The 26,481-nt window shown below is 49.4% G+C and overlaps 1 protein-coding gene across 2 annotated transcripts; it reads left to right on the forward strand.

The window, feature by feature from the left end:
- The first annotated feature begins 6,819 nt into the window (after positions 1 to 6,819).
- Positions 6,820 to 25,479, forward strand: CEND1 (cell cycle exit and neuronal differentiation 1). 2 transcript variants are annotated; one of them, XM_049820835.1, is made up of 2 exons: positions 6,820 to 6,924; positions 20,650 to 25,479. In XM_049820835.1, the coding sequence occupies exon 2, from the start codon at positions 20,825 to 20,827 to the stop codon at positions 21,215 to 21,217; it is 393 nt and encodes a 130-aa protein (XP_049676792.1). In that variant the 5' UTR covers positions 6,820 to 6,924; positions 20,650 to 20,824; the 3' UTR covers positions 21,218 to 25,479. The 2 variants fall into 2 exon arrangements, with proteins under 2 accessions (XP_049676792.1, XP_049676791.1); XM_049820834.1 differs by lacking the exon at positions 6,820 to 6,924 and adding an exon at positions 6,933 to 7,068.
- Positions 25,480 to 26,481: the final 1,002 nt, after the last annotated feature.

Below are 26,481 nucleotides of genomic sequence, written 5' to 3' on the forward strand. Positions count from 1 at the left end.
ACAGATGAAGGCTGTTATAAAGGGTGAAAGGAGAGATACAAGCTTTAATGGAGACAGATAAAGAATAATGGAAAGAGCCCCCCAGGAGGATGGCAGAAAACCCCGCTGGGTAAAACCCACTGCCCAAGCTGACCTGGTGGGACCTTCCCTGTGCAAATACTCATACCCTAAGGAAGCTGAGATTTCTCCGAGTGAAATCATTAAGGATTACTTTAAACAAAGCATTTCTTCAGAAATTACAAGCCCATATAATTTCCACTGCGGCCCATTAGAAAGGCTGATGGAAAACCCTGGCAAATGCCGGTGGAGTACTGCCAAAGAAATGCATTCCCCATGAGAACAGCTCCTACTTTAGCAAACGTGGCAGTGATTACTGTTAAGTTACCAGAAAACAAGAAGTGGGTTTCAGTTATAGATCCAACCGTTTCGTCGCCATCCCACTTACTGAAGAATCAATTTTAAGATTTGCTTTTGCATTTGGAGAGAGGGAATAAACCCTTGCAGAGGTACCGCCAGGGCTTGACAACGCATCAGGCTCATGTCAGAAACCTGTTCAAACTATTGTCTCCAGAGGATGAAGAAAAAACATCTTATGTGGATGATATTCCAGTGACTGGAGCTACTGAAAAGGTGAGAGGTACCAGAGTTTTAAAATTAGTAGACCAAACAGAATTTGAAGCCAATTTGAAGCAGGCACCATTAGTGCAAGCTGAGGTTAACTACTGGGAGTTACAACTGGCAAGCCAACAGGTACAAGAGTGGTTAAAGCTTTGCATGAAATACAGGCTTCTCCTGGTCAAGCCCAGCTGAGAACACCTTTAGGAGGATTTAATTTCTGACAGCAGCACATTCATAACTTTGCTGGTATCTGCAGACCATCGTGGGAATCACTCATTGAGACTCCGGAGTGGAAATGGAGCTCAGGACACGATAATGCCCTAACTCAGGTGGAAAGAAGCTGCTCTAAAAACCCCTGTACTAAAGCGCCCTGCACTGGGAAAGCACCTTTCAACAGGAATTTCCCAATCCGCTGATTCTAGGAGAGCAAAAAAATAGTTACAGTGGGTACCAGCAGCAGGTGAACTGTGGCTGCTTCAGGGTCTGGACCAAAACTCCCCAGCAGCCTGGGCTGCTGCTCTCACCCGTGCAGTCCCATCTACTCCTACCCCTCCCAGGTTTTAGGGAAATTCGGCAGCAGAGTGCCGTCTACGTGCATGCCAGCAGGCATCTATATGAACGGGTAGGAGAGATACGGTACAGACCTTACAAGGACCAGATCGTCTCACTCCTGCCCTAAATGAACAAGGTGCAGACTGCACTGGTGAGAACAAATCCAATTGCAGGTACCAGGTATGGATGCAAGTGTCCTTTTTAAAGAACCCAGCAATAAACCAAATGTACACTTCATCAATGAGAGCCAGATATGAGCAACCTCAAAATAGTCCTCTATGCTGCTATTAATAGAGCAGGAGAGCAAGTAGTAGGGAAACTATTTAAAAAAATAGAGTACAGGCTATTTTAGACATTATTAAGAGACAAACTCTCTAAGCAGAAACCATTGCATGTCTTTGTGGACAGTGATAATGTTAATAAAGAAATAAAATACTGCAGGTACGGCTGGAGACAGGGATAGAAAACATGATGGGAGATGAAGAAACTGAGATTTCTCTTACAAGCTTAGAAAGACAATGGAAAGAAAATCTATGTAATGCACGGTAAAGTACACGGGAAGCCTGAAAAACATACTGAGAAACAGCGTAATAAGCCAGGAGATCAACAGACTCAGTTTAGCTGCTGCAGTCTCGAGCCACGGGAAGGTCTGCAGCATCCTTGCTGGACTCACGAAGATGACCTGCTGTTTGTGGATGACCAACAGACATGGGGATCAGCTATCTGCAGGGCAGAAGCTGTGTATTAATGCAACTCCCCAGGCCTTGGCTGTCAGATTTTGCCCATCTGGAGCTTTATTTTCTTTCAGTTTAACCAGAGTAGCCAGTTATTCCTGCAATAGGATTTTTCATGATTAAATATCTAACCTGAGCTCTGTTGTGGTCTTGCTTAGCTTGGTCTAACAACTTAAAGCCATAATAATAACTTGGGATCCAAGAATAAAAACTGTTACAGCTCTCGAGGGAGCCTGGAGAGTTACAGCTCTTGAGGTATGAATCCACCCAGGCTGGGGACTCACAGTTAAAGCATTGCAAAAATGCTCCAAAATTATAATAACCTAATGACCTTGGTGGGTTTATTGGCTTACAGGATCAGCCTTGCGGGACAACAATTTGCAGAGAAGCAGCTAGACCTAGTGAGGGACACTGAATCCTTTAACAGTCCCTTAAGCAAGCATGTAAATAGAGGAGAATATTGCAAAGGGGGTAGGGGAGGAAATGAAACAAGAAAGTAACAAAGTGTTTGAAATAGATGGAAAATTAAGCACTGGCGGTACTCGATTAGTTAAAGGCTGAAAGAAGTGTGTGTTAACCATATAAAAAAGATATATAAATATAGCAAGTATAATCTTGCTTATGCTAAAGGCAAATGTATTGGCTAACTGGAAATTATATCGGGAGGGGAAAATATCCCATCAGTGTCAGATTATGGGGAGGTACTTGGGAACTTTCAAAGGACAGAGGCTTATAGAAATGCTGCACCCTGCTGTACAGTTCATTGCATTTACATTTTTGCAAAATTGCATTGGTTATGATAATTGCAATATACTAGAGATCTAGAATGCTCGTAAGTAAATATTATTATTGCAGACCTAGCTAATTATTATGTGAACTATGAATGGAAGTTAACAATACCGTAAATGAACTCGGCGTCGCCAGGAGGAGAGCATCAGAAAAGCCTGGGCTGGGTGAGGCGGTGGGATCAGGCTCTGCAGGTGGGGACGGAGGGCTGAGCCTCCCCGGGGGCTGCGCTGGGTGGGCAGTGCTGGCACAGGGTGGGGGGGATTCACGGGACCTGGGGAGCTGAGTCAGGAGATGGAGCCAGAGACAGGACTAGGAACAAAGCTACGGCACGGTTGCAAGGTCCATGGAGGAGACAGGACCGGAATCAAGGCTGTGATACAGACCTAAGGTCCTTCCTAGGGTCCAGACCAGAGAAGGGCTACCTACAGCGTGGGTACAAGGTCCATCCCAGGGACAGGCTGAAGGCAAGCTAAAATGGACCTCTGAGGGATTCGGTGAAAAGACAAGCTGCCCCCAGCACTGAGCAGAAGCCCATGCAGGAGCCAGACTCCCCCCCCAGCACTGCTCAAACTGGGGGGGAGTGCACAGGGCTGAGCTTAGAGCCCAGGGGCCCGTGGCAGTGGGTGGGGAGGGGGTCCAGGTGAGGCTGGTCAGGGCTTTGAGGCTATTTAAAGCCCCTCGGGGGTAGGCAGGCTTGTATTTTCACCGTGAGGACTTTCTGTGCAGGGTGCCAGCAAACACTTCAGCTGCTGCAATGACTGCAAACCCACGTTGGCTGCTGCAGCGAGCTGCTCCACCATGAGAAACGTCCTTCATCCTGCTTCCCTGGGGGTGCAGAGGTAAGGAGAAGTGGCTGCTGCCCAAATGGCCGCAGGTTTTTGCTGCTGTGTAGCCTTTTCCTCCCTCTCCAGCTATGGGTGGGCTGCAGCTGGGGCTCTGGGAAAGGAGAGAGGCTCCCTGGGGGGTTTCTGATGCCCAGGGATGAAATGAGTGTAAGCCCATTCTGTGACCTGCTGTCCCGCTTTTCATGCTCTAGTTTATGAGCAGGGTACCTGTGCCTCGGTTAGGAGGGGTAAACCCATCCTGTGGAGGAGACAGGGACTGAGGAACTGGGGATTTTGCCGCTGAGGCTGTTGGCTGCCTGCAGCTTGCATGGGGCTGGCCTTTCAACCAGGTGTGATGGAAAAGAAAATGCTTTGGGGGGGATGTGTTTAGCACAGCTGCCTCGGAGGGATGCTGGAAAAGGGAGAAAGGATGATTTAAGGCCCATTGGGAGTTTAAGGAGGGAGGAAAAATAGACTCTTTATTGACAACATCTTGGCAGCCAATTGCAAATGGTGCAACTACTGTGGTAAGGCTTTGGGGGATCCCTGCTGGGTGGCTCCTGCAGCAAAGGAATAGGACATGGAGCCCAGCAGGCTTTGCCGGGACAGGGCAGAGCTAACGGGGAGATGGTTCAACCCAAACCATGTCCATTCAGGGTTTCACAGTCCCCAAAATGAGCCTGGCTCTGTGGCACCATGGGCTGAACTCTATCCACCTAGCTCAGTTTCCCTGTTCAGAGCCTGAGCAGCATCACCCTGTCCCTCCTGCTTACAGGACGTCGAATAAGACTGGGGACAACTGTTTCTCTCTGAAAGTGCAGGGCATGCCATGCTCCTTCCCAAGGATGCTGCTGCCACCAAGCCCCCCCCAGCAGGGCTTGCAGGGGGGCTTCCCAGGAGCCAGGGCCATTCTTATTCCTGCTAACTCATCCTAGGGTATGCTGTGAGCCGAGAGGGAGGAGGCAAAAACAGCAGCACAGTTTCTAAAGGTTTCCCTCTCCACCTGACCTTGAAGAAGCTGTTTTCACCTTGCTGTGTCTTGATCCGAAATTGCTGCTTGCTGTGCCTGCGCCGGTGCTCGGCTCCCTCCTGTGCTGCGTTAGGGGTGATGTGACCCACTTGCCGCAGGGGACCCTTCCCGTGCTTGGTGCCAGGGGATTCCTGAGTGCTGCCTAGCTCTGGAGCTCTGCTCCTTTCCTTTGCTTCCCTTTTTTCTGCATCAGTAAAAAATAGCTCATAAATTCAAAAGTTTAAGGCATATGGATGCATCGCGTGGGGCTGTTTATCTCCTAAGGCAGAGGCAGCATGCGTGAATGCAAGGAATTCGCAGCTGGAATCCCCTGGACTCAGCTCATCCAAGCTCTGGGGACTGGAGCCGGCAATTTCCACTTGCAGGAGGCTCCCTCCTTCCTCCTGCTGGGTTGAGGGGGGGCACAGAGGCCAAGGATATTTCTGCCTGATGCAGAAGTGGCAAGAAGGTTTTATGAGTCCTGTGCCCAGCTCCTGGGAGCAGTGATTTAGGTGTTTCTCCTGCATTAAATCACAGATTTTCACAAGTTTTGCAGAAACTTAGCCCCTCTCTGCTGCTGTCAATAGATCAGCAGATTTGGGAGGCGTCAGAAAGGGGAAGCAGCTGTTTGCAGCCACTGAATGGTCTTGGCGGTGCCTGGCACAAGTGCCTAGAAGAGTGGGGAGGGCTGGCACTGCTAAGCATGGGACCAGACAGGCAGCAGAGGGGACATCAGCATCAGCCACAGCTAATCCTGTCTGTGCCAGCCTGTCGGAGCCAAGCAGGCTCTGAAGCCAAGGACTACATCAAGATAACCTTGCTCATCCCTGTTGCAAGGGAGTGTTGGTAGCTGCATCCAAAACCAGCCCCTCAAAGCACAGCTTCTCCTGGGAGATTGGGGTTCCCACATCCAGCTCCTGCATCATCTGCAGTTGCCTTCAAACATGGGCAGATTTTTTTTTTTTCTTTACAGTGGACTTTAAGCAGCCTATGTATTTTTAAGCATGTTTACATAGCTGAGACACACTGCCTTAGCTCTTGTGGGCAGTTTGGCAGAGCCAAAGAGGGTCAGGGAAGAAAATACTGATTTTTCTCTGGAGTTTCTGCCCTATTGCACTGACGATGTTTGTGGCTGAGCTGTCACTTGGCTGCTGTTTACGGGAGGGAGAAAAACACAGTGGCCACAGAAGTAAAGCGAGTTATTCTGTGAGTGGCTAAGCTGACAAAGTTGTTTCTCATGGATTTCTGAACATAATCTCCGTAGTGTGTCTCTACCACACAGCGTACACCGTGTTACAAAGATTCTACAAAATCACATGAAGCTGGTCAGTGGGTGCCAAGTAACTGTATGGAGGAAGGTGGGCAAGCATCACATAGTCCTTATTTCCTGAGAAAACTGGGCTAAAAGAGCCCTAGACAGTCCCAGGACCTGTCCGTGCTTTGGGGTACAAGCAAGATTTGACCCAAATGGTGTGAATTTGGGACCTGTGCCTGGCTGGAGGAGGTGAGGCTGGGACAGGGAGGGCTGTTTGCTTTTAACCAAGATGCTGCAAAGCACCGGTCTGGCTAAAGAGGAGGCTGTGTGTCTGGCACAGCCTGGCTGGATGTCTGACAGAGCTCCGCAGCGGGACCTGGGCTGTGTGCCCAGCTCCGAGCTGGCCTTGGGCTGCCCGCAGCCCCTCACGGACCTTGCAGGACTTTTGGAAGGTGAGTCAGACCCTGGCCCGCTGGGACAAGGGAGGGTTTGGGGAGAAGGGAAGCAGAGCTGGCACAAATCTACCTGAAGGCACATCACTTTAGCTTTCTCCCTCTGCCGTGCAGAGCTTCTCCTTGGCAAGACAGGTTGCCGCTCCTTAACTCACTGCTGGGGGATTGTCGTGCTCAGAGACCCCTTATCCTGGGGTGGGGGGGCATACTCCCTTTTTCCTCTTGTCTACACACAAGCATCCCAATTTATCAGGCTGGCCTCCCTCCCATTTTCCCCTGTGTGTTCCCCCCTCTCCTTTGTGGCTATGTTCACTATAATTGCTGCAAACCGGGCAGGCTTTGGAGGAGCAGGCAGAGGGCTCAGTGCTGCAGGGACAGCCCCGAATCGCAGAGCCAGCAAGCCATGGCTCGGCCCCAAATAACAGGAGATATGGAGATGCAGCTGGCCTGCCTTAACCACCCTGCTGGCCCCCCCGGGCATCCTGTCCACCCCCCCCAAAGGTCCCAGCCCTTCCCTCCGGATTGGAGCGCTGTCAGCCCCCCCTTCCCCTGCTCTCCATCTTCATGCGGTCTGCAGAGGTGCATTGTGGGAAACTCCCAAGTTCCCCCCCCCCCCCCATCTGCCTCCCTCCCTCCTCTCTGCGCAAGAGCCAGCTCCCAAGGTGTGACTCCTTCAGCCGGAGGACAGAAGGTAAGGGCTGCTGCTTTCCTCCGTGCATGCCGGGGGGACGAGGGGGCAGAGCTGCCGGGGGTCCCTAGCTATCAGCGGAGCGACGTGCAGCGTTCCTGCTCAAGGTGACATGGCGAAATAGAGACGCGGATCTACCTGGTCAAGGTGAGTGTCTGCCTCCTCACAGCTGCCTGGGATGGAGGCCGGGGGCTGCCACGCCGGCAGGCTCGGGAGCACGTACCCACGCAGCTCTCCCTGTTAATAGGCGACAGTGTTTTTTCTTTAACCCAAAACAACGAGCGCCATGAGGATGGCTGGCCCCGAGCAGCTCCCTTCCCACCCCAAATCCCCTCTTCTGTTCCCTGAAGGTCAGGCAGCCAGAGAAGGCATTTTTGCAAACACCAAGTGCGTGGGAGCCTGCCTGCCTGCTGCCTGCCCGCTGCCTCCCCGTACCTGCGATCTCCTCGGCTGCCTTTGCGGGATGTGCTGTGCTTCCCTGATCCGAGCTGGGCTGGCCACTGCCAACTGCCACCGGGCTTCAGCGAGGGGGAAGCAGCAGCCCTGGGATAGAGAGCTGGGTTTGATTTTTATTTTTTAATTTTTTTTTTGGCAGAAGGGGTCTGGAGGCAAAACGGCTCTGAGCATGGAGAAGTGGAGCCGGCCATGTGCCGGAAACGGGGCGGCCGGGAGGGCGGAGGGGAAGCGGCATTCCCAGCTGAAACATTCCAGCCTTGGCAGGAAAGCCTGTACACCTCCCTGAAAGGGTTTGATCAGGTTTCCAGCTGCGTTTCCTCTCCTGTCTGCACGGGCGGTGGTATTTGTTTACCCTTCACTCTGGATGGGTTTAATGCCTCTGTTTAATTGCTGTCAATCCCGAGGCGGGAGGCAAGCACAGCTCGGAACAGCCAGCAGCCCTGGCTGTGAGCCTTCACCAAGGAAGGAGCTGAGGGTTATTCAGTGAAGCAGGGGGGCTTTGATATCAAAGGGATATCCTTTGATATGACCCCTGCCTTGTGCTGGAAAGGAGCTCGCAAAGGGAAATCTGCCCCCCAAAAATTCAAAATGGAGAGAGATGACAGAGGCAATAGTGCCTATTTTAAGCTACAGGGAGAAGATAGCACCAAATGAACAGGAGGGAAGAGAACACCAAACCAGGGCTGCTCTTTCAAGGTGTGTGTTCCCAGGGATGAAATGCATGAGGGGGAGGATGTCTTGGGCTTTTCAGTCTGATGTCCCTGCCTCTCTGCACATCTATGTTCATCTGTGCCCTGTACATTTGCAGAGACCTGTTGACTTGGTCCCTCTTCCTGCTTAGTTCTCTGACCATCTGGTAGCTACTGATGGGGTTGGGTAGGGGAGGAATAGGATTTTTATTCTTGAATCGAGGTCAGCCTGGCAAAACTTTGGCATAGGGGCAAGAGGAGGAAGCCCTCCGTGTTGCAGCCCCGTTTTCCTGGGTGGGGCTTGGGCAGGATGCTGTCGGGAGAGGGAGGATGGACTACGCTGGATTGAGTTTCCTGCTCCATCTCAGGACTGACCTCCAAAAGTCTGACCTTCACGGGTTTGACCTTCAGCGTTTTCCATCTTTCCTTTCTCAGCCACGGTGCCCAACACCAGCCTCTAACCCTGTGATATTGTGGCAGGACAGGGGAAGAAAATCTAGAATTCCCCTAAATGCGGATATTTGTCCCTCTGCATCCATCCCCTCCGCTGGCAGGCTGCCAGGACTGGGGGCTGGCGAACACCCTGGCACACTCTCCCCATCCTTGGTTGGGCATGGGGACAGGCAGATGGGAGGGATGGAGCTCTGAGCAAGCATTTCTGTGCTGGAGGTGCGTCGGCCATCCTTCCCCCAGATCCTCTCCAGCTTTCTGCAGGGAGAGAGACCGAGCACCCTGGTTTTGCTATACAAAGTAAGTGAGGGGCTTTACCCCAGAGCATGCCAGGAGCCTCCCTGGAAGGTTACTGCCTTGTGTTGAATTAGTCCCTCGTCTGCCTGCAGTGGCTTCTTATATTTCAGCTGCAAAGCAACAGTTTTCAGGCTGGTGCCTGCAGATCTGTGGGCTGTCAGATTTGGGACCTGGCTCTGCACATGCGGAATTGCCTCTCTAATCTTTTTGCCAGCCACAGCTGAGCCCTTGAGGGAGGGTGATGGCACAAGAGCCTGGTGCAGTTCTGCATCGATCAGAAGGGATGGATTAGTTGGGATGCCCGTAAGCTGAAGAGGGCTGTTAAATCTGCTGCTGCTTACTGCAGTGGTTGGGGCTATTTTACTGTGTCAGAGATGATCCTCCCTCATCTTTTTTGCTTGTGGCTGTTGCATTTGAGAGATACAGAACTTGCTGACTGTCAGGAAGGGGCCCTAAAAGCACTGATCTGTTAGAAAGGAAATCAACCTTCTGCCTCTGGGTGGTAGTTCCTAGCTTCTTGGGGAGCAGCACCCCGAATTGGAAACATCTGCCCTCTTGGCTAAGGCAGTTTCCCAAGAGCTGGCAGGCTCAGTGTAAAGAGTAGAGCTTTGTGGTGGAAAGGAGTGAGTTGTACACCCTTCTCTAAGAGGCAGAAAGGAGGCATGAAACCCTTTCTGACCCTGCCACAACATTATTCCTGAGATGGCGTTGCAGACCCAACGCTGAGCAGAGAACTGAGACCTGCTCTGTGGCCCCAGCCTGGGTGTTAGGCTGGATGTTGTGGGGAATGACTTGCCTGTTCCCTGGGGAGACCTGAGCATTTTGGGGGTGGCAGTAACCTCGCTTCTGGAGCAAGGAGCTCTCTGGGAGAATGGCTGAGCAGAGCTGAAAGCGACGCAGACCTCCACGTGATAGAGGAGGGGGTGTCGCAGATGCTGAGCTATGAAGCTGTGGTTGGAAGGGTGATAATTACCTTTTCAGTAGCAGGGCTGCAACAGGAGGCTGCTAGGCCAGCTTCTGCTGGGGCTTTTGGGCTCTGGTGCCCTGCTTTCTGATCTCACGGGAGGTGCCAGCCTGTCCCCAGGAAGGGACGTGCCACCTTTCGGTGCAGCAAGTTGTCCCCAGTGCCACGGAGCTGCTGGTATTGAATCACTGGCTCTGGGAGGGCTGGAAAAGCATTATAAAGAAATAAAATGAGTGTGTTTGCGAAATGCTGAGTGTGGCAAAAACCAAGAAGGGAGGAGGTGCCCAGGGTAGGATGCAGGGGTGGCACAGCAGTCTGGGATGCAGGGTACACCCAGATATCTGCCCGTGCCTGCCTGCGAGATGTCACGCTTGTGGGTTAAGGCTCTGTGGTTCACGTTGCTGCCTGTGCACACCTTCCGCTGCACCTCCTGAATCGCCCCCCGTTGAAACTACTCCAGTGCTTCAGTCTGGTGTCCTGCCAAATAGCTGCCATGGAAAAAAGTAATCCTGGCTGAAATCCCTTTCCTTTGTTCCCCTAAATTTCTGTCGTGGGGTGAGTGATGCTCAGTCCTGTCGGGGAGAGGCTTAAGATCTAACACCTTGTGATTCTTGAAGGGTAAAAGCTACAGTCTTGTTCCACTACAAAAAAAGGAACTATCAAGTGGAAAAAAGAGTATTTGATTCCATGTCTGAGGGGGGCTCGGACCCAGGATTAAAGCTAGGACAGCACAGCGAAGTGAGGTGCTCTGAAATTGTTTTAGTTATGACAGTCCCCTTTTGGGGGACCCTGCACTGTGTTACGATCCTGAGAAGCCAGGCTTTGCAGCAGAAAGATATTTCCAACCTAATTTCAGCACAGTATTTTCAGATTCTTTTTAATTCTAGAAGCGGTTTTGCTGTAAACTGTGGCTGAGAGCGTAGCTGGTCCAGCTGCGTGGCGAGGGCTGGTGGCACCTGAGCCGGTGACCAGGCAGGTTGTACAGCCTTGCCAGGTGTGACTTCTCTTGCTGACGGGTCCATGCTGGTGTAACTCGGTGCCCACCCTTATGGACATCAGTCAGGGCATGTGATTGGCACCACTGGAGAGTTTGAGATTAAATCTTCTATTTCCCCAGGCTGTTGTGGTAACGCTTTGCTGATTTCTGCTATGTTTTGGGGCAGCAGTAAGCCAAGGCATGAGAAGGAGGTTTGTGTTGGTTTTGTGTCCGTACTAGCGCAGGGTGCCAGGCAACGCTGAGTTTGGGTGACGAGTTGCCCCTTTGGGACTGCGTGTGGTGAGCACTCTGATGCAGGAGGGAAGGAGTGGGCTTGGCTGGGGTTTTTTGGCAGCAGCCTGTCTATTTTTAATAGAGCTGTGGGCAGGAAGCTGAAGTGAACTGCAAGTGCTTTTCAGCCTGGCTTGCTGCAGAGGTGGCCGGGTTTGTGCCCGTGAGGTGCCCTGGAAGGAGCTTTTGCGGGTGGTGCAGCAGGAAACGTGCAACGGGAGCTCACTGTGGGTCTGCTGAAGGGCAGGGTGAAATAGCAGCAAGCTGTCCTTCCTTCGATGCTGCGGGCTTAAGGGCAGAGTCAGTCAGGTTTACCTTTTCTCATGGTTCTTATTGCTTTATTTTTACACGGGGTGAGAGAAGATAACAGAACAAAAATGTGGAGTATGTTCTTGCTGTGTACAGGCAGAGTGCTTGAACAGTGTAGGTTAGAGCTGTGTTTTGGGGCTCAAAAAAAGAAAAGAACAAAAGTAAAGCCCCTGGCAGGAGTATGGCGTGTGTCTCTGCAATGTCGCCTCCATCTCTCCGAGAATAAAATGTCTGCCACATCCATCCCAGAGAGATCTTTGGGGTCAGGACAAGTGTGGCTTGCAGATGTGACACTTGGCTCAGATGTCATCTCCTGCAGAAGTCATAATGTAGAAAAAGGCTATTTAGCCTTTTTCTGGGCTCGTGCTGGTGGGGGGGGCGTATCGGGGCTGGCTGCAGGTCTCCGAAATGCTGTGTCACCTGTACGGAGAACGTGGCTGGGCTGTGGCAGGGCAGCCTCTGGAGAGGACACTGGCACCTCTGTTGTAAGCTGGGACTTTGCCCCATCTCTGTGCAGTTGGTGGCCCACTGGTGTGCCCAGGGGCTGCATCCCACAGCCATTCCCTTTGCATATGCAAGACAAAGCCTATTTTGCTGGGCTACAGGAGCCTGTCCTGTTCCCACACCTTGCCTTGGTGCCAGGTATAACCCAACTTCTGAACACTGATGCATCACCCAGGCTAGGAGAGAGGTGACATGTCTCGGTGGCACAGGGAATGAGGGGTAGGGTCCTGCAAGGCTGGCCACGTTCTGGGGGCTGTGTGGGGGGCACTTCTGGTCCTTGGCAGCACCAGCTGGACAGGCAATGAGAGCGTTGGGTCTTGGTGCAGCCGCAGCACTGACGCAACCGTGGAGCGGAGGCTTTGCTGGCAAATGTCCCCCTGTGGCAGCAATTTGAAGCTGCTGCTGCTGCCTGTTAAAATACTTTCAGCATCTGACTCTCTCCACATCAAGATTCAAAGGGCTTGTTTGAGAGGGAAGCGTTTAATCCAGGGCCGGGGAGGAGGGATGTGGGGAGTAGCAAACAACAGATTGGGAAAAGGATTCATAAATATCTCATCAGCGTGAAGTGGGTCAACAGTGGTTGCTGTAACTTGGTGCTGCTGTCTCCAAGGCTTGGCTTTGGGAAGGCTGGCAAACACAGCAGTCTCCCAGCACAGCCTGATCCTGGTGCACTGAGGCTGTTTAAAGGCACCTACCACAAGCAACTCCTGCTTGCATTGTGTTTTATCACATTTACTGTGCATTGCGTCAGGGGTGGGGAGGCCAAAATAGACTGTAAGGGAGCTAAAATCCTCCTTGGGGAGCTGCCCACAGCAGCTGAACGAACACAAGCTCCTTATGTAAAGCTGTTTTAATATTTATGACAATACTGAGAGGCACTGCATTACCTCATCTGTCTTCACAGCACTTCTTGGAGATGGGGGGGAAAGGCTTAGTCAGACTACTCTGCTGTCACTTACCTCAGGTGCTTGCCTGGCATCTCACTGCCTTTAACGTGTTTATTCCCCCAGCAGCTCAGAAAGGGGGAGAACTGCTATTTGTCCCCATTGGAAATGGGGAGTTGAAGCACTGGGAAACAAAATACGCTGCTCAGTTGCAGAAGGAGACTGGGTTGGGGCAGGGGACTGAACACAAATCTTTACAGCCCTGATGGATCACTCGCCATACGGCAGAGGAAACAGGCACAGACCCCTGAGGACACTTTCCAAAGGACAGTGTCTGGTCCTCCAAGCTGCATTACTTAGTGGTTGGACAAGAAGGTCGAGAGCCTAAGCATTGACACCCTTGGAGCCATCAGCAGCTCCCCACTTCAGTGGGGTGGGGGAATAAATTAGGCTTTGCGTACCATTGATCTCTTTTCACTAATGCCACATGCAAGCCCTCTCCAGCATGAATAGCCTGACCAGCTGTAATGACCACTGTTGGCCAGCACCCGTGGGATGGGTAGAGTGCAGGGGAAGGATCTCCCTCTGCTGTGCCAGTGAAAAACAGTTCAGCCACCTTTGGCACAGACCGGTATTTCTTTATGGAGAGCAAAGGTCTATCTGTTGTGTGCGCAAGTTAATGAGCAAGGTGGAAAATGAGGCCTCGTCTTTTCCCACTGAGCACAGCTGCTGCATGAGCTCAGCCTCCCACAAATCAGTCACTGTTTATTCCTTCCCTATGCCGCACCAGCCGTCCGGCTTGGTTGCAGGCTAAGGATGAGCTGTCTGCATGGAAGAGGTGAATGGGATCCTAGGATCTTGGGCAAGGTGTTTCCAGAAGAGATAGGGGGATGTTCAATCTAAACTGTTGGGTCTGAGTCTGGCCAGGCGCTTGAGGAGTTCAGCCTGGAGCAGGGGCAAGGCTGCAGGAGCAACTGCAGAAATGGAAGACCGCATCTCAGAAGATCAGACTGATGAAACTGGGCTTCTGTGGCCAAATGAAAGGAAGGCAGAGACAGAAGATACCGAACAGCTTGCGTGAACAGATACTAAAAGGAAGCAGAGCTACATAAATGAAACGACATGACTGACTGATAATTCTCCTTGGGTTTCCAGAAGTGGTGGGATGCCCTGGTGACTGATACAAACTCTTTGATGGGCAGATATCCTCAAAGGACAGTGGAGGTGCTCCATTTGAGCCACTGACTTTTTTTTTTTTAAGGTGAATACCATAGGGGAAAAGTAGGGCTAGCCTGGCTGTGAGTCAGCAAGTTGATTCTCATTTCCACCCTAAAATAACTCAGAAGTGTGATTCCAGCCCTGCTTTCAGCTAGCAGCTGTGGAGGGACAAATCCTGCTTATTTTTTTTATGGGTTTTGATGGTTTCTTACATGATGTTCAGTTCAGCTAGCCAGCACTTGCACTCCCTCTGCAGTCTGCTCATTTCAGCCCATGCTCACAGTCTGTCCTTTTCTTAACTCTCTTCCAAGCCACTTTGGTGCATGGAGAGATTTGCTAATCTTTGGAAGAAAAAAGGGATGCGAGAATGGTCTTAAGCCTCAGGATCTTAGGAGGGACACCCCAAACCCTATGCCGATGGCTCTCTGAAATTATCACTTCTCCAGGGCAATGTGCTTGATTGCAGCCTATTTTTTCTTTTGCCATAAAATGACAAGTGGCAATGAACTGGCATTGCCCTGTGGCCAGTAACCTCAGACCCCTTTGGAGAAGCCTAAATCTGTCAGAACAAGCTACCTTTTACTTGGCACTTTCCTCAGCATGTCATGAACTCACCTTAGCTGTGTGCTCCAGCTGATTTTCCTCTGACCACTTCAGTTAAGACTTCTCTGGTGATGGTAATACTCCATATGAGCATGCTGTCTTGCATCTGAGGGTCTTGTGTTGGTGAGTTCAGCGCCCTGTATCGTATTGATTTCCACTCAAGGGGAGAGTTTGTGACATGCAAAGGTCATGTAGGAAGCCTGTGGCAGCACTCGATACCCCCAGTAACACCCCCAATTTCTAAAAGCCTGGTCCCGGTCACTTCAGCTCATAGCTGGCTTACCTTTTGTGGTCAGAACACTACTTCTTTTTTGGTTTTAGTTTTTCCCTTTTTCAGGAAGTTATTGTTTTCAGGTGCCTCTCTGAAGCGGCCCAATTCTAATTTTCTGTTTGTGTGCACAGACTGCCACAGGAACAAAATCTGCAGACTTAAGTCTAAAATTACCTGCTCTTCACCAGCTGGTGCCGGCGCCTGAATCTGTGATGGTAATTCAATCCTGTGAGCCAGTTTTGGCAGGTGCAAATTGCAGTCACCAAAGGGAAGCTGTCTGAGAAGAGGGCCATTTTCTGTCCCTTAGAAAGCTAGTTTGGTCTTAAATGACCAAATGCAAGTGTGCCAGCTGAGACAGAACCTGCTGAAGGGACCTGCAATTAATCGGTATTCAGTGTATGTTCTTCCTCCATGACACTGAAAACCTTTCACTGTGGTGGTGTAAGAGCGATTGACTGAAGAATATGAGGATGACTGTGTTGGGTGTTGTGTTCTCAGGTTCAAAGTCCTCCCTTAGCTTCAGGAAGGAGGGGCCTGCTCCTGAGGGGCACAAGCCATCTCCTCCAGCACTGCTGAGTGCTTTCAGCTCTCACTGACTTCCAGCTATGTCCTTTCAAAGGGAATTGAGAGCAGGCTTTGTTGTGTACCTTGTCTCCTTGCAGATGACCTCTGTCCCCAGCCCATGGGAATTAAGCAGACTGCTACCACGCCTGGCTCAAGCAGTGCAGGGTTGTGGGATGGTCTTTGCCATGGTTCAACTGCTTCAGTCTAAGGGGTTCGGGGGCTGATAGTGGAGTTGAGGCAGGAAGAAGCATTAATGCTTGCCTAGTAATAGGGACCCATTTAATTCTTTGCCCAAAAGCCAACACAGGCCATGCTACTGAAGTGAATGGGGCTTTGGTACTTATAACTCTCCTCTTTGCCCCAAAAAGGAAAACTTTCACGCCTTTTTTCCAGCCAGGTGGGAATGACAAAGTGAAGGGGAGATTAGGGGGTAAGGAAGATGATTTGAGGATATACAAGGTCTCTTCTGCCATCTCTGGCTCTTTCTGCACTGCGTTGCTATAGGTCAGAGATGGTCAGTAGCTATTCTGGAGACTGCTGTTTTCAGCTGGAGGACACCTGGAGTGTCTGGATGGACCTTTGTTGCAAGTATAAATTCAGATACATAACCCCGCTGTGTTAGTTGAATTCTTTCTTGCTGTCAGTGTGGCAGTTGAGGACCCAATGGAAATGGTCTGCTTTTCAGGAAGGAGGGAAAAACCCTGCGTATGAGCCCCGTGCTCAGCACTGCTGTGACCCTACAAACATCTGTGGGGTGCAGCGAGAAGCTGCGCCCCAGACCCCAAAACGCTGTAGCAGATGCTCAGTCTTGCAAAGCTGCTGGCTTTTCCTTCCAACTTGAAACTGGGGGGAAGATTATAGGGCTGGGGGATGGGGCTGGTCTCTGCAGAAGGAAGAGGACCTTCTAACAGTGATATGTTACGATAAAGCAATGACTCATCTGCTCCATTCAGCACAGGATTGATGCGGCTTTCATCTGCGCACACAGGAGACAGATGAATAGATGTATTTTCTAATTTGCTGGGGGGGTGAGGCAGAAAAGGTGCCCTTCAGGGAGCCAAGGAAAGCTGTTCCTTATGTCTGCCCTGTTGCTTTGGCTGGGGCCAGCTTGTTGCACTGGTGAGTCTGCACTGACCTTGAGAGCTGCAACAACCAGAAGCATCCCAGGAGGGCTGTGGTGTTTGTGTGCCGCTTTTTGCAGCAGCAGGAATTTGGAGGGTGAGGGCTTTTCTTTTCGTCTTTGATCACTGGTTTTGTGATCTCTGCTCCCTCTTCCCAGCCTGGGAGAGAGCTGGTTAGCTGCTGGCAAGTGAAAACCTCCCTGAAAAGGCACAGATTGTTAAACAAAGAAAATAGCATGGGGGGGGGGAAGGAGGGAGGGAAGGAAGCCTCTTTCTCGAAAAACCTTATTCTCAAGTGCTGCTGTCTGTGTGGGAGGCAGAGAGGGAGCTGGGAGGGGGAGGAATGGGTAGACAGGCAGAGACAGCAACTGAGGAGGAAAGAGAAGGGAGGAATAAATAGATGTGAGGACCTATAAAGAAGAAGGCAAAGGTGGAGAAACAGGCCATTAGAAAAAAAACTTTGTGTGATGGAAGGAGGGAAGAGGATGAGACAAAGGACTGGGGGGGGAAAAACCATCACATCTGTATGTGCAGGCTTAGTTTTTGAAAATGAGGAAAGCATCTTTCTTTGCACTCTGTGGGACACAGAAGTGCTTAAAGATGAGCACATGCTCATGCCCTTGAAAGCACAGGACTGGAAAGGGGAAGGAGAGCAAAAGGAAAGAGGGGATGATACCTAAGGTAGGTAGTCTGACTGGGATGTAGCTAATAACGTACAGAAGAAGGTTAAGTACTATGATGGAAGAGGATGCTGCTAAGAGTACCCTGGGTCAAGAGGAGGAGGAAGAGGGCAGCACAGATGGCTGCAAGCCAGCATGATGCAAACCCAGCCAGTGGCTCTGGTAGTTGTGCTGCAGCCTTTGGGGTCAGAAAGGGTGCTTGAGCTTCTCAGGTGCAGTGTTTGACAGCATCAGCTCAACCAAGCCAAAGGGCCTGGAGAGATGCTGGACAATTCTGTGGCTAGTTCCAGTGGTGGAAAGCCACTGACAGAAAGCCCTTTCACATGGATGCTTAAGAACTGCTGATACTGATTTTTGGCTTAGCTTGGTTTCTACATCTTTTAAAACCTTTTCTAATCTGCATGAGGGGCTTGCATTGCTTTTAGTGGAAATACACTTAGAAATCAAGAAATTCTTTAATGAGCTGTTTGTAGCAGTGCAGGGCATGGATGTGGGACAAGGCTCTATGGCACAGTGTAGGCTCTGAGCAAAAACAGCTTTCCTGCTTCCAGGAATCTGGAAACCAGATCTGATCAATGAGGGGTGTGGATAATCTGTGAGGTACCTGAGCTGCACAGAGTCCCCATTTCTCAGCAAAGGGGCCAGTTTGCCCCCTCTGTGATTTACCCCTACCATCTCTGTAGGCTGCACATAGCTTTCCTAGAGAAAGCAGCAGCAGTTTAATGCTTAGTTCATACAGTAAAACTGCACAAATACTAGAGAGTGTGTGAGTAGCCCAGCTAATTGATATCAAAGTGACTAAGCAGGTAATTTAATATTTATAACATGATGAATCTGACTCTTCCTGCTTTAACCTCTAAGCCTGTTTCAGTCTTGGGCTCCACTTACTATTTCTTTGTCGTCATTGTGCCAGATGTAAAATGAGGATAAATTGCTCCCAAGCCAGAAGAGCAGAGTCCTGTGAGTGACTGTGTGCAGCCTCCACCCTGGATCTACATAGTATTTCTACTGAGCAGAGCAGTATGAATATTCTTTGGAGGCAGTAGGAAGGAAAAGGTGAGGCAGGTGGTATCTACAGAAATATTACAAAATGAGCAAGGAGAAGAAAATATTCTTGCACTAGGCCAGGACCTTATGTTTATCTACCAAGTCCCAAGCCACAGAGAAGGTCTGAAGCTTGGTGAGTATCTGGGACTGTTTGGTACTAGATGCCCAAGTGTATGATACACCTTCAGTGAAGCATGAGGGGACAGTGCTGGTGTTTTGGGTTTCCAGAATGGTTTAATATCGCAAACTCAGAAATGTAAGTATTGTTTAGCTGCAGTCAAAGAGACTATGCTTTTTTGACACCCAAAGTAGTTCTGTCCCACATAGAGCTGCTAGGGAAATTTGATTGCTGTTTTTTAAACAAGTGAAGGGCTGGTTTGATTTTTTTTTTCTTCTTTTTTTTTTTTTTTCTCTCCATGGGAAGAGCTTGGAGTTAGGCTGAATTGAAAATCTAAGGGAAGATTAGCAACTGTCCTGCTTAACACTGGCTATGAAACCCTGGGGGCAGATTATCTGCCTCTCACCTTTCAATGTTTTATTTCAAAACTGGCCAACTTGGATCATCTTTTGGAAACTTCAGGCTCCATCTTAGCAAATACTACCCAGCTAAAATTTATCCTCTCTAAGGGAGGTGTGTAAGGTAGGTCCTGTGAAAAGCCTACTGGAAGTGCCTGTCCCATTTCCATGCTACAGGAAGAGCTGAGACTATTCTCCTAGGATAACTGCCAACCTTTTGGACAGCCTTTTCAGTATATGGCATATCACGGTCACCATGCCTGGTGAGCATAGCATGAGAGCTATGGACTTCCATGATTTTGGTGCTGTAGTTCCCTCAGTCAACTCCAGTTGACTGGCATTGGAGAAGATGGTGGCCATCAAACAACGGCTTACAAGGGAGAGCAGGAGCGGGGGGAGTTCCTATCTTATACCAAGCTGTAATATGTTGGCCAGCTTTGCTCTGGACCCAAACCTGGCATTTCTGTGAGTAGGTTTCCTCCAGGCCAGCGTTTCCTCCTAGATGGAGGTTAAAGCACCACATTTGTTAGCCTGTTTCCCAGAAGAGTCAGCAGCACAGACCATTGCTGCAACCCTGGGACATTCTTCCTGTCTGTCATTAAAGGAGTGATCTGCACTCTGAACCACTTTGGAAGAAACATCTATCTGTAGAGGTTTTTGAGGAGCCTCTTTATTTCTAAATCCAGACAGCTAATAAGCTCATATTTCACTTAGCAGGCAGAAAGCTCTCGGCAGGCTCCTGGCAGTGCTGAAGGTCAGCGGGGAGGTAATAAAGCAGGCGACTCGGATCTGACTGCTGCCTCCTGTTTACTCATTATTTCCCAAGCTCAGAGTTGACATGGTGCTGTGCCATCGGAGGCCTGATGGCAAGCTGCCCAGCAGCTGTCTCCTCTCCTCCCATTGTGCAGAGGTGTAGCCATGGGAGCCCCATCTCCCAGCTCACCCTGCCTAGATTGGTGCCTAGCGAGGCTTGCTGGGGTGATGGGTTTGTTGTGTTTTTATACCCCTTTGAAGCCCACTTTGTCTATTTACTGAATTCTCTGGGTGTGGCTATGCTGTTCTCTGCTTTCATCAGTTCCCTGGGGAAAATGGCTCCAGCTAATCACCTGCAGTACATCTGACGTCCTGCTCAACTCTGTAGGCAAGCCCAGCTAATGCACTGCAAGGAGGAGACAGGAGCGAGATCTCTCAATCACTGTGAGATCCAGCTTTACAGTAAATTCATGCAGTTGCACTGGAGTTAATACATTGGTTCGCACCAGCTGAGGATGTGGCGCTTGCCTTATTTTGCTGTAGCTCTACCAGAAATGCTGACAGCAATAATCCTTGTAGCTCTGATACCTGTGATAACTGAGGAACTAATCCTGTTTTTTCTGCAGTACCTGTCTGGATGGGGAGTATCACACAAGACCACATATTAACCGCTTCCTAAACTTAACTTGGGATAATGCTGCAAAAAGATGGGTAGAGAGCGAGATACAAGCAGGGAGGAGCTATTGATCTGCTTTCCCAGTGATCAAAATGTTCTCTCCTTACCCAGGAGGAAAGGAGCTGTGGTGAGCAAATGAAAAGTAGTATTTATTTGCTCGGACATGAGTATATCTTGTCACTGACAAATGGCTTCACATACATGGCCAGGATGGACTTGTCTTCATTACATGCGGAGCCTAGATGTGGCAGCCATAGATGATAGTCAGTCTGACTTGTTTGATGTTTTTGCAGGTACAGGCACTGTAGTAGATGCTTTGAATACAACTCTCAGTTTCTAAAGAGCGAGCCAACAGTTTTCCAGTTTTGTCTTCTGTCCTCCTCTGTTGCCTCCAGGTAGAATGGCACTGGCTTGCTCTGTCCTTTCACTGACCTCTCATTGCTCTGCTTCTTCTTCCAGGTGCTGTATCATGTCCAGATAGGACACCACCAGCGTGAGAATCATCCCAAGACAACTGCTCCAAGGGGTTGAGCTCAGGTGGCTCCTCTGCTTTCTCCAGCAGCCGGGCAAGGGAGAAGAGCTGGGATAGCCCCACGCGTGTGGCGTCCGGTCGCTACCCGCAGCAGTCATAGGGATGGATTCCAAAGGCAACGTCCGAAGTGCAAACAAACCTGATGCCAAGGCCCCCAGCTCTGGAAAGCCAGAAAAGCCCAACCCTGGGCCTGCCACAAATGCAGACAAGAAGGAGATCCCCAAAGAGCAGCCTGCTCCTGCCACTGCCACCAAGAAGGCAGGTGGTGATGCTGCCGTCGTGAACAACCACAGCAACCTGAAACCCAGCCCCGCCGCCACGGAGACACAAGAGGCCACCGGCCAGTCCCCTGACTCTGACCACAAGGGAAACAGCTCTGAGGAGTCACCAGGCAGCATCTTCGACAACATGAAGCCCTTGATCATCGTCGGAGGAGTGGCAGTGGCTGCGCTTGCTGTGATTGTGGGAGTGGCATTCCTAGCCCGGAAAAAATGAAGACCGAGATAGGGTGGGGATGAGAAACCCAACCCAGCTGTACAGCTCCTTTTGAGACAAATGCATGCAGAAAAATTCTATACATATCTATATATATAAAGTGAGCTAGATAGGTCAACAACAAACACCAACTGCAACTCCAAAGTCTTGTTCAAGACAACTGTGCCAGTTTGACCCAGTGTGGGTAACTCCATGCACTCAGTGTGTTCTTTCATGTAATATATCTTGGCTTATACCACTGTGTATAGATTACTGCTTCTCCTGATCGGTGTAAATGACGGTGTCCCCTCCCCTCCCCTGCTGTCCTCCCTGGGAGACACCCCCACCTCTCTTGCAGTCCCCTGTTTTCAAGTCCAAATTGTTCTGCATCCCATCCAGAGTCCCTGCTTTGTGTTTTGGTTTCTGCTTGGTTTGTTTTTAAGTTGGGTTGTGGTAAAGAAGATGTAAAGGGAGATGGAGCCTAGTGCTAAGACCCAGTTTGCCTGTCACTGTGTGTTGGGCTGATGTTTATCTATCACCCCTGGGGCAGGGGAAGCACTGGGCAATTGCAGGCAAAAGGCAGCCCCTTGACCCAAACAGAAAAGAGTGATCTCTAATAGGTGTCTTGTGTACCTGCTGCTCATCAACCCACTTTTAAGAACCCAACTTGAAAGTGCCCCAGAGAAAACAGGTTGGCTGCAGGCAGAGGCTGAGACTGCAGCATGGTAGAGCTGAGTATGCAACTTTGGACGTCGCATCAAGTCATTTCTCTGGCTGAGCTGCCAGCGGGGGAGTGAGCGGAGGGGCTGTACTGTGACCAACAGTGCAGTTAGCACATGGAGATACCTGGTGAAGTCCCATGCCAACCTTGGGCAGGCAGCAGCTGCTATCTGCTTGGTTTCTTGCATGTTGGCAGGCAGCCTTCGGGATCCCATGGCTCACCAAGGTCATATGGGCAGCGTCTGGGGATAAAGAGACTTTGTTTTGGATCTAGTATTTCCTAAAGTTAGGCTGGGCTTTGCAGGATTCTATGGCCTCAGTCCAAACGCTCTCGAGGTCAGCTGGACTCTTTCTGTTCATTTCCTTGGGCTTTGGATCTCAGGCCTTTCCCCTGATTTTTTTCCCCACTGAAGGCTATGGTTTTTCAGTACATGAGAAAGTAGAAAAAAGGGAGACATCAGCTGGTTTTAGGGGCAGAGAGGACCTGGGACCTCATGAGAATAACACTGACCTGCTTTATACCAGGGAAACCCTATTCAAGGGCACTGGAAGCCCATCTGTCCTAGGGGGTTTTGTTACCTCTCTCCTATGACAGTAGCAGGGATTTGTGACTCCTTCACACTTTGGAAATGGAAACAAATTCCCAGCCCTCAGGAACAGCCTGGTTGTGTTGGTGAGTACCTTGGCTTTAAATCCAGACCTTGTGAGAGGGAGAAGGAAGGTAGGCAACAAGAGATGGTGTTTAGTGCATTGGCTGATGCCCTTCCCCTAACACCAAGGGGTGGGCAGATCTTATTCTGAAAGTTTCTGTTAGATTACTCTTGGCTGCTGCCCCACTGCAAAAAAGAGTCTTACAAAAAAGACCTTGCATTTTGTTTTTAAATTCGGTCAGAGATTTAGATGGGGTCAGAACTGCAGAGCCTGGAGCTCAGCAGCAGCTGCCGCCAATGGGCAGGGTTTTGGAGCGATGATTAGCAAGAGGTTGTGACAAAGTGGAGTGAGTTCAGTTAAAGAGCCTTAGTCATACATCTTTAACTAACCTGGATGTATAAATTCAGTGGGTACAGGGCCAGAGAAAGGTGTGCATTCCTCAGTACTGCCTTTGCACTATCTGCTTCTGGCAAGATTACTGCATAAGATGGTGGGTGTGTATAACCTGATCTGGCAATTCTTCTCTTGGCTCATGTCTGTCTTATTTACCTCTAAATTTGGTCTGCTGAATGCACGTGGCTTCCCCAAAGAAAAGGTCTTTTGATGCAGCCTGGCCATTCCTATGGTGAGCTTTGTGGCTCTTTTCCCCAAGGCTCATAAAATATTCCCAAAGGTGCACAGCCTTTGGGAGTATCAGATGCTGTCTTCTGATGAACAACAGGCTGCATGCAGCTGAAGTTTAATGTCTACCTCTAACTTTACCAGTACAGAGACAGGGGGTGGGCATGCTGGGTTCACAGTGGTTTTTGGAACGAGTGCTACAGCCCCAGGTGAAATCCTGGTAGCTTAAAGCACTCTTTGCATATATTGTGGATGTGTCTCCTAGTAGCAGTATGTCACCTGCAGCCTGGAGAATTTATTTGGTTTGAAGCAGAAGGGGCCATGGTGGGGTGTTTCTGTAATACCACTTTTGTCTAGAGAACTGATTTCCCCTCATCCTGTTTTGCAAATGTTCAGAGGTTATTTCTGAGGGGTGGAGAGGGAAGGGCAAACAATAGCAAAGGAATAGGAAAGGTATTTGGAAAGCAGAGATGTGAGAGAGAACACAGATCAGAAGCGGTCCCAGCACAGCTCCCTTGCAGCGACTGTGGCAGGGCTTTGCAAGAGGATGCGGTGAGGCTGCTGCATCTACACTAAGAATCTGGGAGTGCTGCAAAGCCCCCAGACCCTGACAGTGCCCTGGGCGCTTTTGCCACACTGGGGAGAGATCCCATTGCATACCAGCTCCCCCTGCTCTTGCTTGCACCCTGAACCGTGCATTCTGGTTCCCTACAAGAGAAATCTGGGTGCATAAGCCAGAAGCAAACTGCAGCGCGGTCCTGCCAGGAACCTGATGTCCATGACTGGGAGACCTGTGCCCACTGGGTACAGAGTAACGTATCCAAAGTACTAGGATTTGGATGTGGGGATGGCTATTGCTGGGCTCCTCTTCCCTCAGATCTCTGAAGCACAAAGCTCTTGGCTGTAGAGAAATTTTGCATAGATTGCTCATGAGGAAGGGAAGTTGGTCACTCCTGCTCTGATTCATGTTTTGGCAAAGTAGGGTGGTGATTTTCAGACAGTGACTTTGGTTTTCAAGTGGGAGGACTGTCTTCAAGAGATGCTTCTACCTGTCTTGTCTGTTCCCTCCCTCTCAGCCCTGGCATATGATTAATTTTTTTAGCAGTGTGTGACAACATTACAGATACAGTGCCTATCTATTCTGCCCTGACCAGGACAGATAGATACAGGGGGAGGAAAAAGAAACACGTGCTTCATTTGAATCTCCTATTTTACTTTCTAAAGTGTTTTTATTTCTGTGACTTAACCTTTGTCAACAGAAGAGGGGAAAAACAGTTCTCAGCCAACATGGGCCTTAACCATTTCTGTCCCCCTTCAACCCCTCCTGCCCTTAGAGCACTCAGATCCAAGGCCAGTAATTTCATTCAGAAACACACCACAGAGGTGGTGATGGGACTGCAGCTCATCATCTGGGTATGTAACGACACGCGAACCCTCCCTAGGCAGTGAACGTGCTATGTCCTGTTCGTAAGGGATTTTCTACTTACTGTGATCACTTAACATTGCCATCTGCTGTCCAGATTCACTACCTGGATCCCACCCCTTTGGCCGTTTGGTTTGGAAAACACCTGTGTCTGTGTGTGTATGTGTATATACACCACCCTGCCTTGAAGAATATTCTGCATATGTATGTATACATACATATATGTTTATATTACTGCAGTCTGGGGAGGGAAAAAACAAGCCAACCTGGAGATGACCCTTCATTTGTTCCCCTGCATTCACACAAAGTGTCCGTGATGTCTTTTTTGTGCCATTTGCATCATGCCATGCAGCACCTGAATTCCTTTTCGGTCCTCGTTTCTTCTCAGTGCAAAGAATGTATGGCTAGTGAACTGCTGAATGTACGATGTGCCCGTTTGTGCTAGAAGCTCAAAATTACTGTTCCCCTCCCTGGATAGTCGTGTGGGCTACTTGCTTTAAAATAAGGCACTTTTAAACTATACTGGACTGTGTTGTAGCGCTTTTCAAAGTGTGGGTCTAGTGTTGATTTGAGTCAGGTAGACCAAGCATAGATGCCATACAAGCTCCAAAGCACGCAGCTGGGGCTTCAGTCCTGACTTGCAAATGACATCCTCTTAGCAAACACCTCCTGTTCGCCTTAATGTGCCAGGCTGTGCAGTGGTTTCGTTTTGAGAAAAGAAAAAAAAAAAAAAAGTCCAGCGAGAACTAGGCTGAGAAGAGCAAATTCACCTCTCTCAATTGAAGCAAGATTGAAACCAAATTTGTCAAAGGAGAAGGCTTAAATGACTGAACTCGCTGTGCTAAATAAATAGTTGTCTTTTCTTGTACTGAGCACATGCCGTTATTTGCTTGATGTTATTCTTTGTGTGGTGTTTGTGATATGAAGTCCTTCTAGTGATATCTCCATGGGGAGAATGAACTAATGCTTAAAACTAATCAGATTCTGTGCTTGGGATTTGAAGAGATCTAGATTGCTAGTTTACTCTTTTGATAAGGTCTACAACTTATAAATTTGCAAAACTGACTTCAGACATGGTAGCTTATAACTAAAACTATAGATTCAATTACTACACCTGATCTCAGTCTATTTTTAAGGAGCCATAAGTTTTAGTTAAATATAAAGATGTCATTATGCTCTCTTGGACAACTTGGTAGAAAGTTTTTGAAGCTTCTAGCTTTAAGAAAGATGAAATGGATTACACTTCTGCTTCTTCTTTCTACTGATTTAATACGCTATGGATAAGTCCCTTTATTCCTAAGAGTTCTGCAGTAGGATGCGAACAAATCTGGAAGCCAAAGAATAATGCAGCAGCATTTTCAGGAGGGTAAGAATGCATTCTTGCAGGTGCTGTTCACCTCTCGGGCTTACACTTAAAGCGCTTGAACAGTCACGTGCCCTGAAGCACTTCTTAGTTCCCTTAGGTTGTGTGATAAATTAAAAATCGGTTTATGTCTCTGCTGAATCAAAGTTTAGGGGTTGATCCATAGGCTACTGAAAACAAGGGAGATTTCTCCATTGGCTTTACCATGCTCTGCTCAGGCCTTTGAGATCTTATTGGCACCAGGGATATGATTGCAGGTCATCATAAAATCATTTCAGTGGCATGTTTTTTTAAAACTGACATGAACATTCCTTAGCCCTTCTGCTGGGTATAAGGGAAGCCTCTGGTATTAACTGAGGCAGCCATGCTCACAACCATGCTTATAGCTACATCAGTATTTACATATAAACAACAACAGTGTAACTAAAAAAACCTAGAGTTGGTGAGATGACTTCTGCCTTAAAAATTCCCTTCCTTTTCTGGAAATGCCAGTGCGGTTTAGAAATT

This window comes from Accipiter gentilis, chromosome 17, assembly GCF_929443795.1.
Source record: "Accipiter gentilis chromosome 17, bAccGen1.1, whole genome shotgun sequence".
Taxonomy (NCBI): Eukaryota; Metazoa; Chordata; class Aves; order Accipitriformes; family Accipitridae; genus Astur; species Astur gentilis.

What these genes read in the sequence shown, in the direction of transcription:
- CEND1 (XM_049820835.1), top strand. Translation starts at nt 20,825, where the DNA reads ATGGATTCCAAAGGCAACGTCCGAAGTGCAAACAAACCTGATGCCAAG.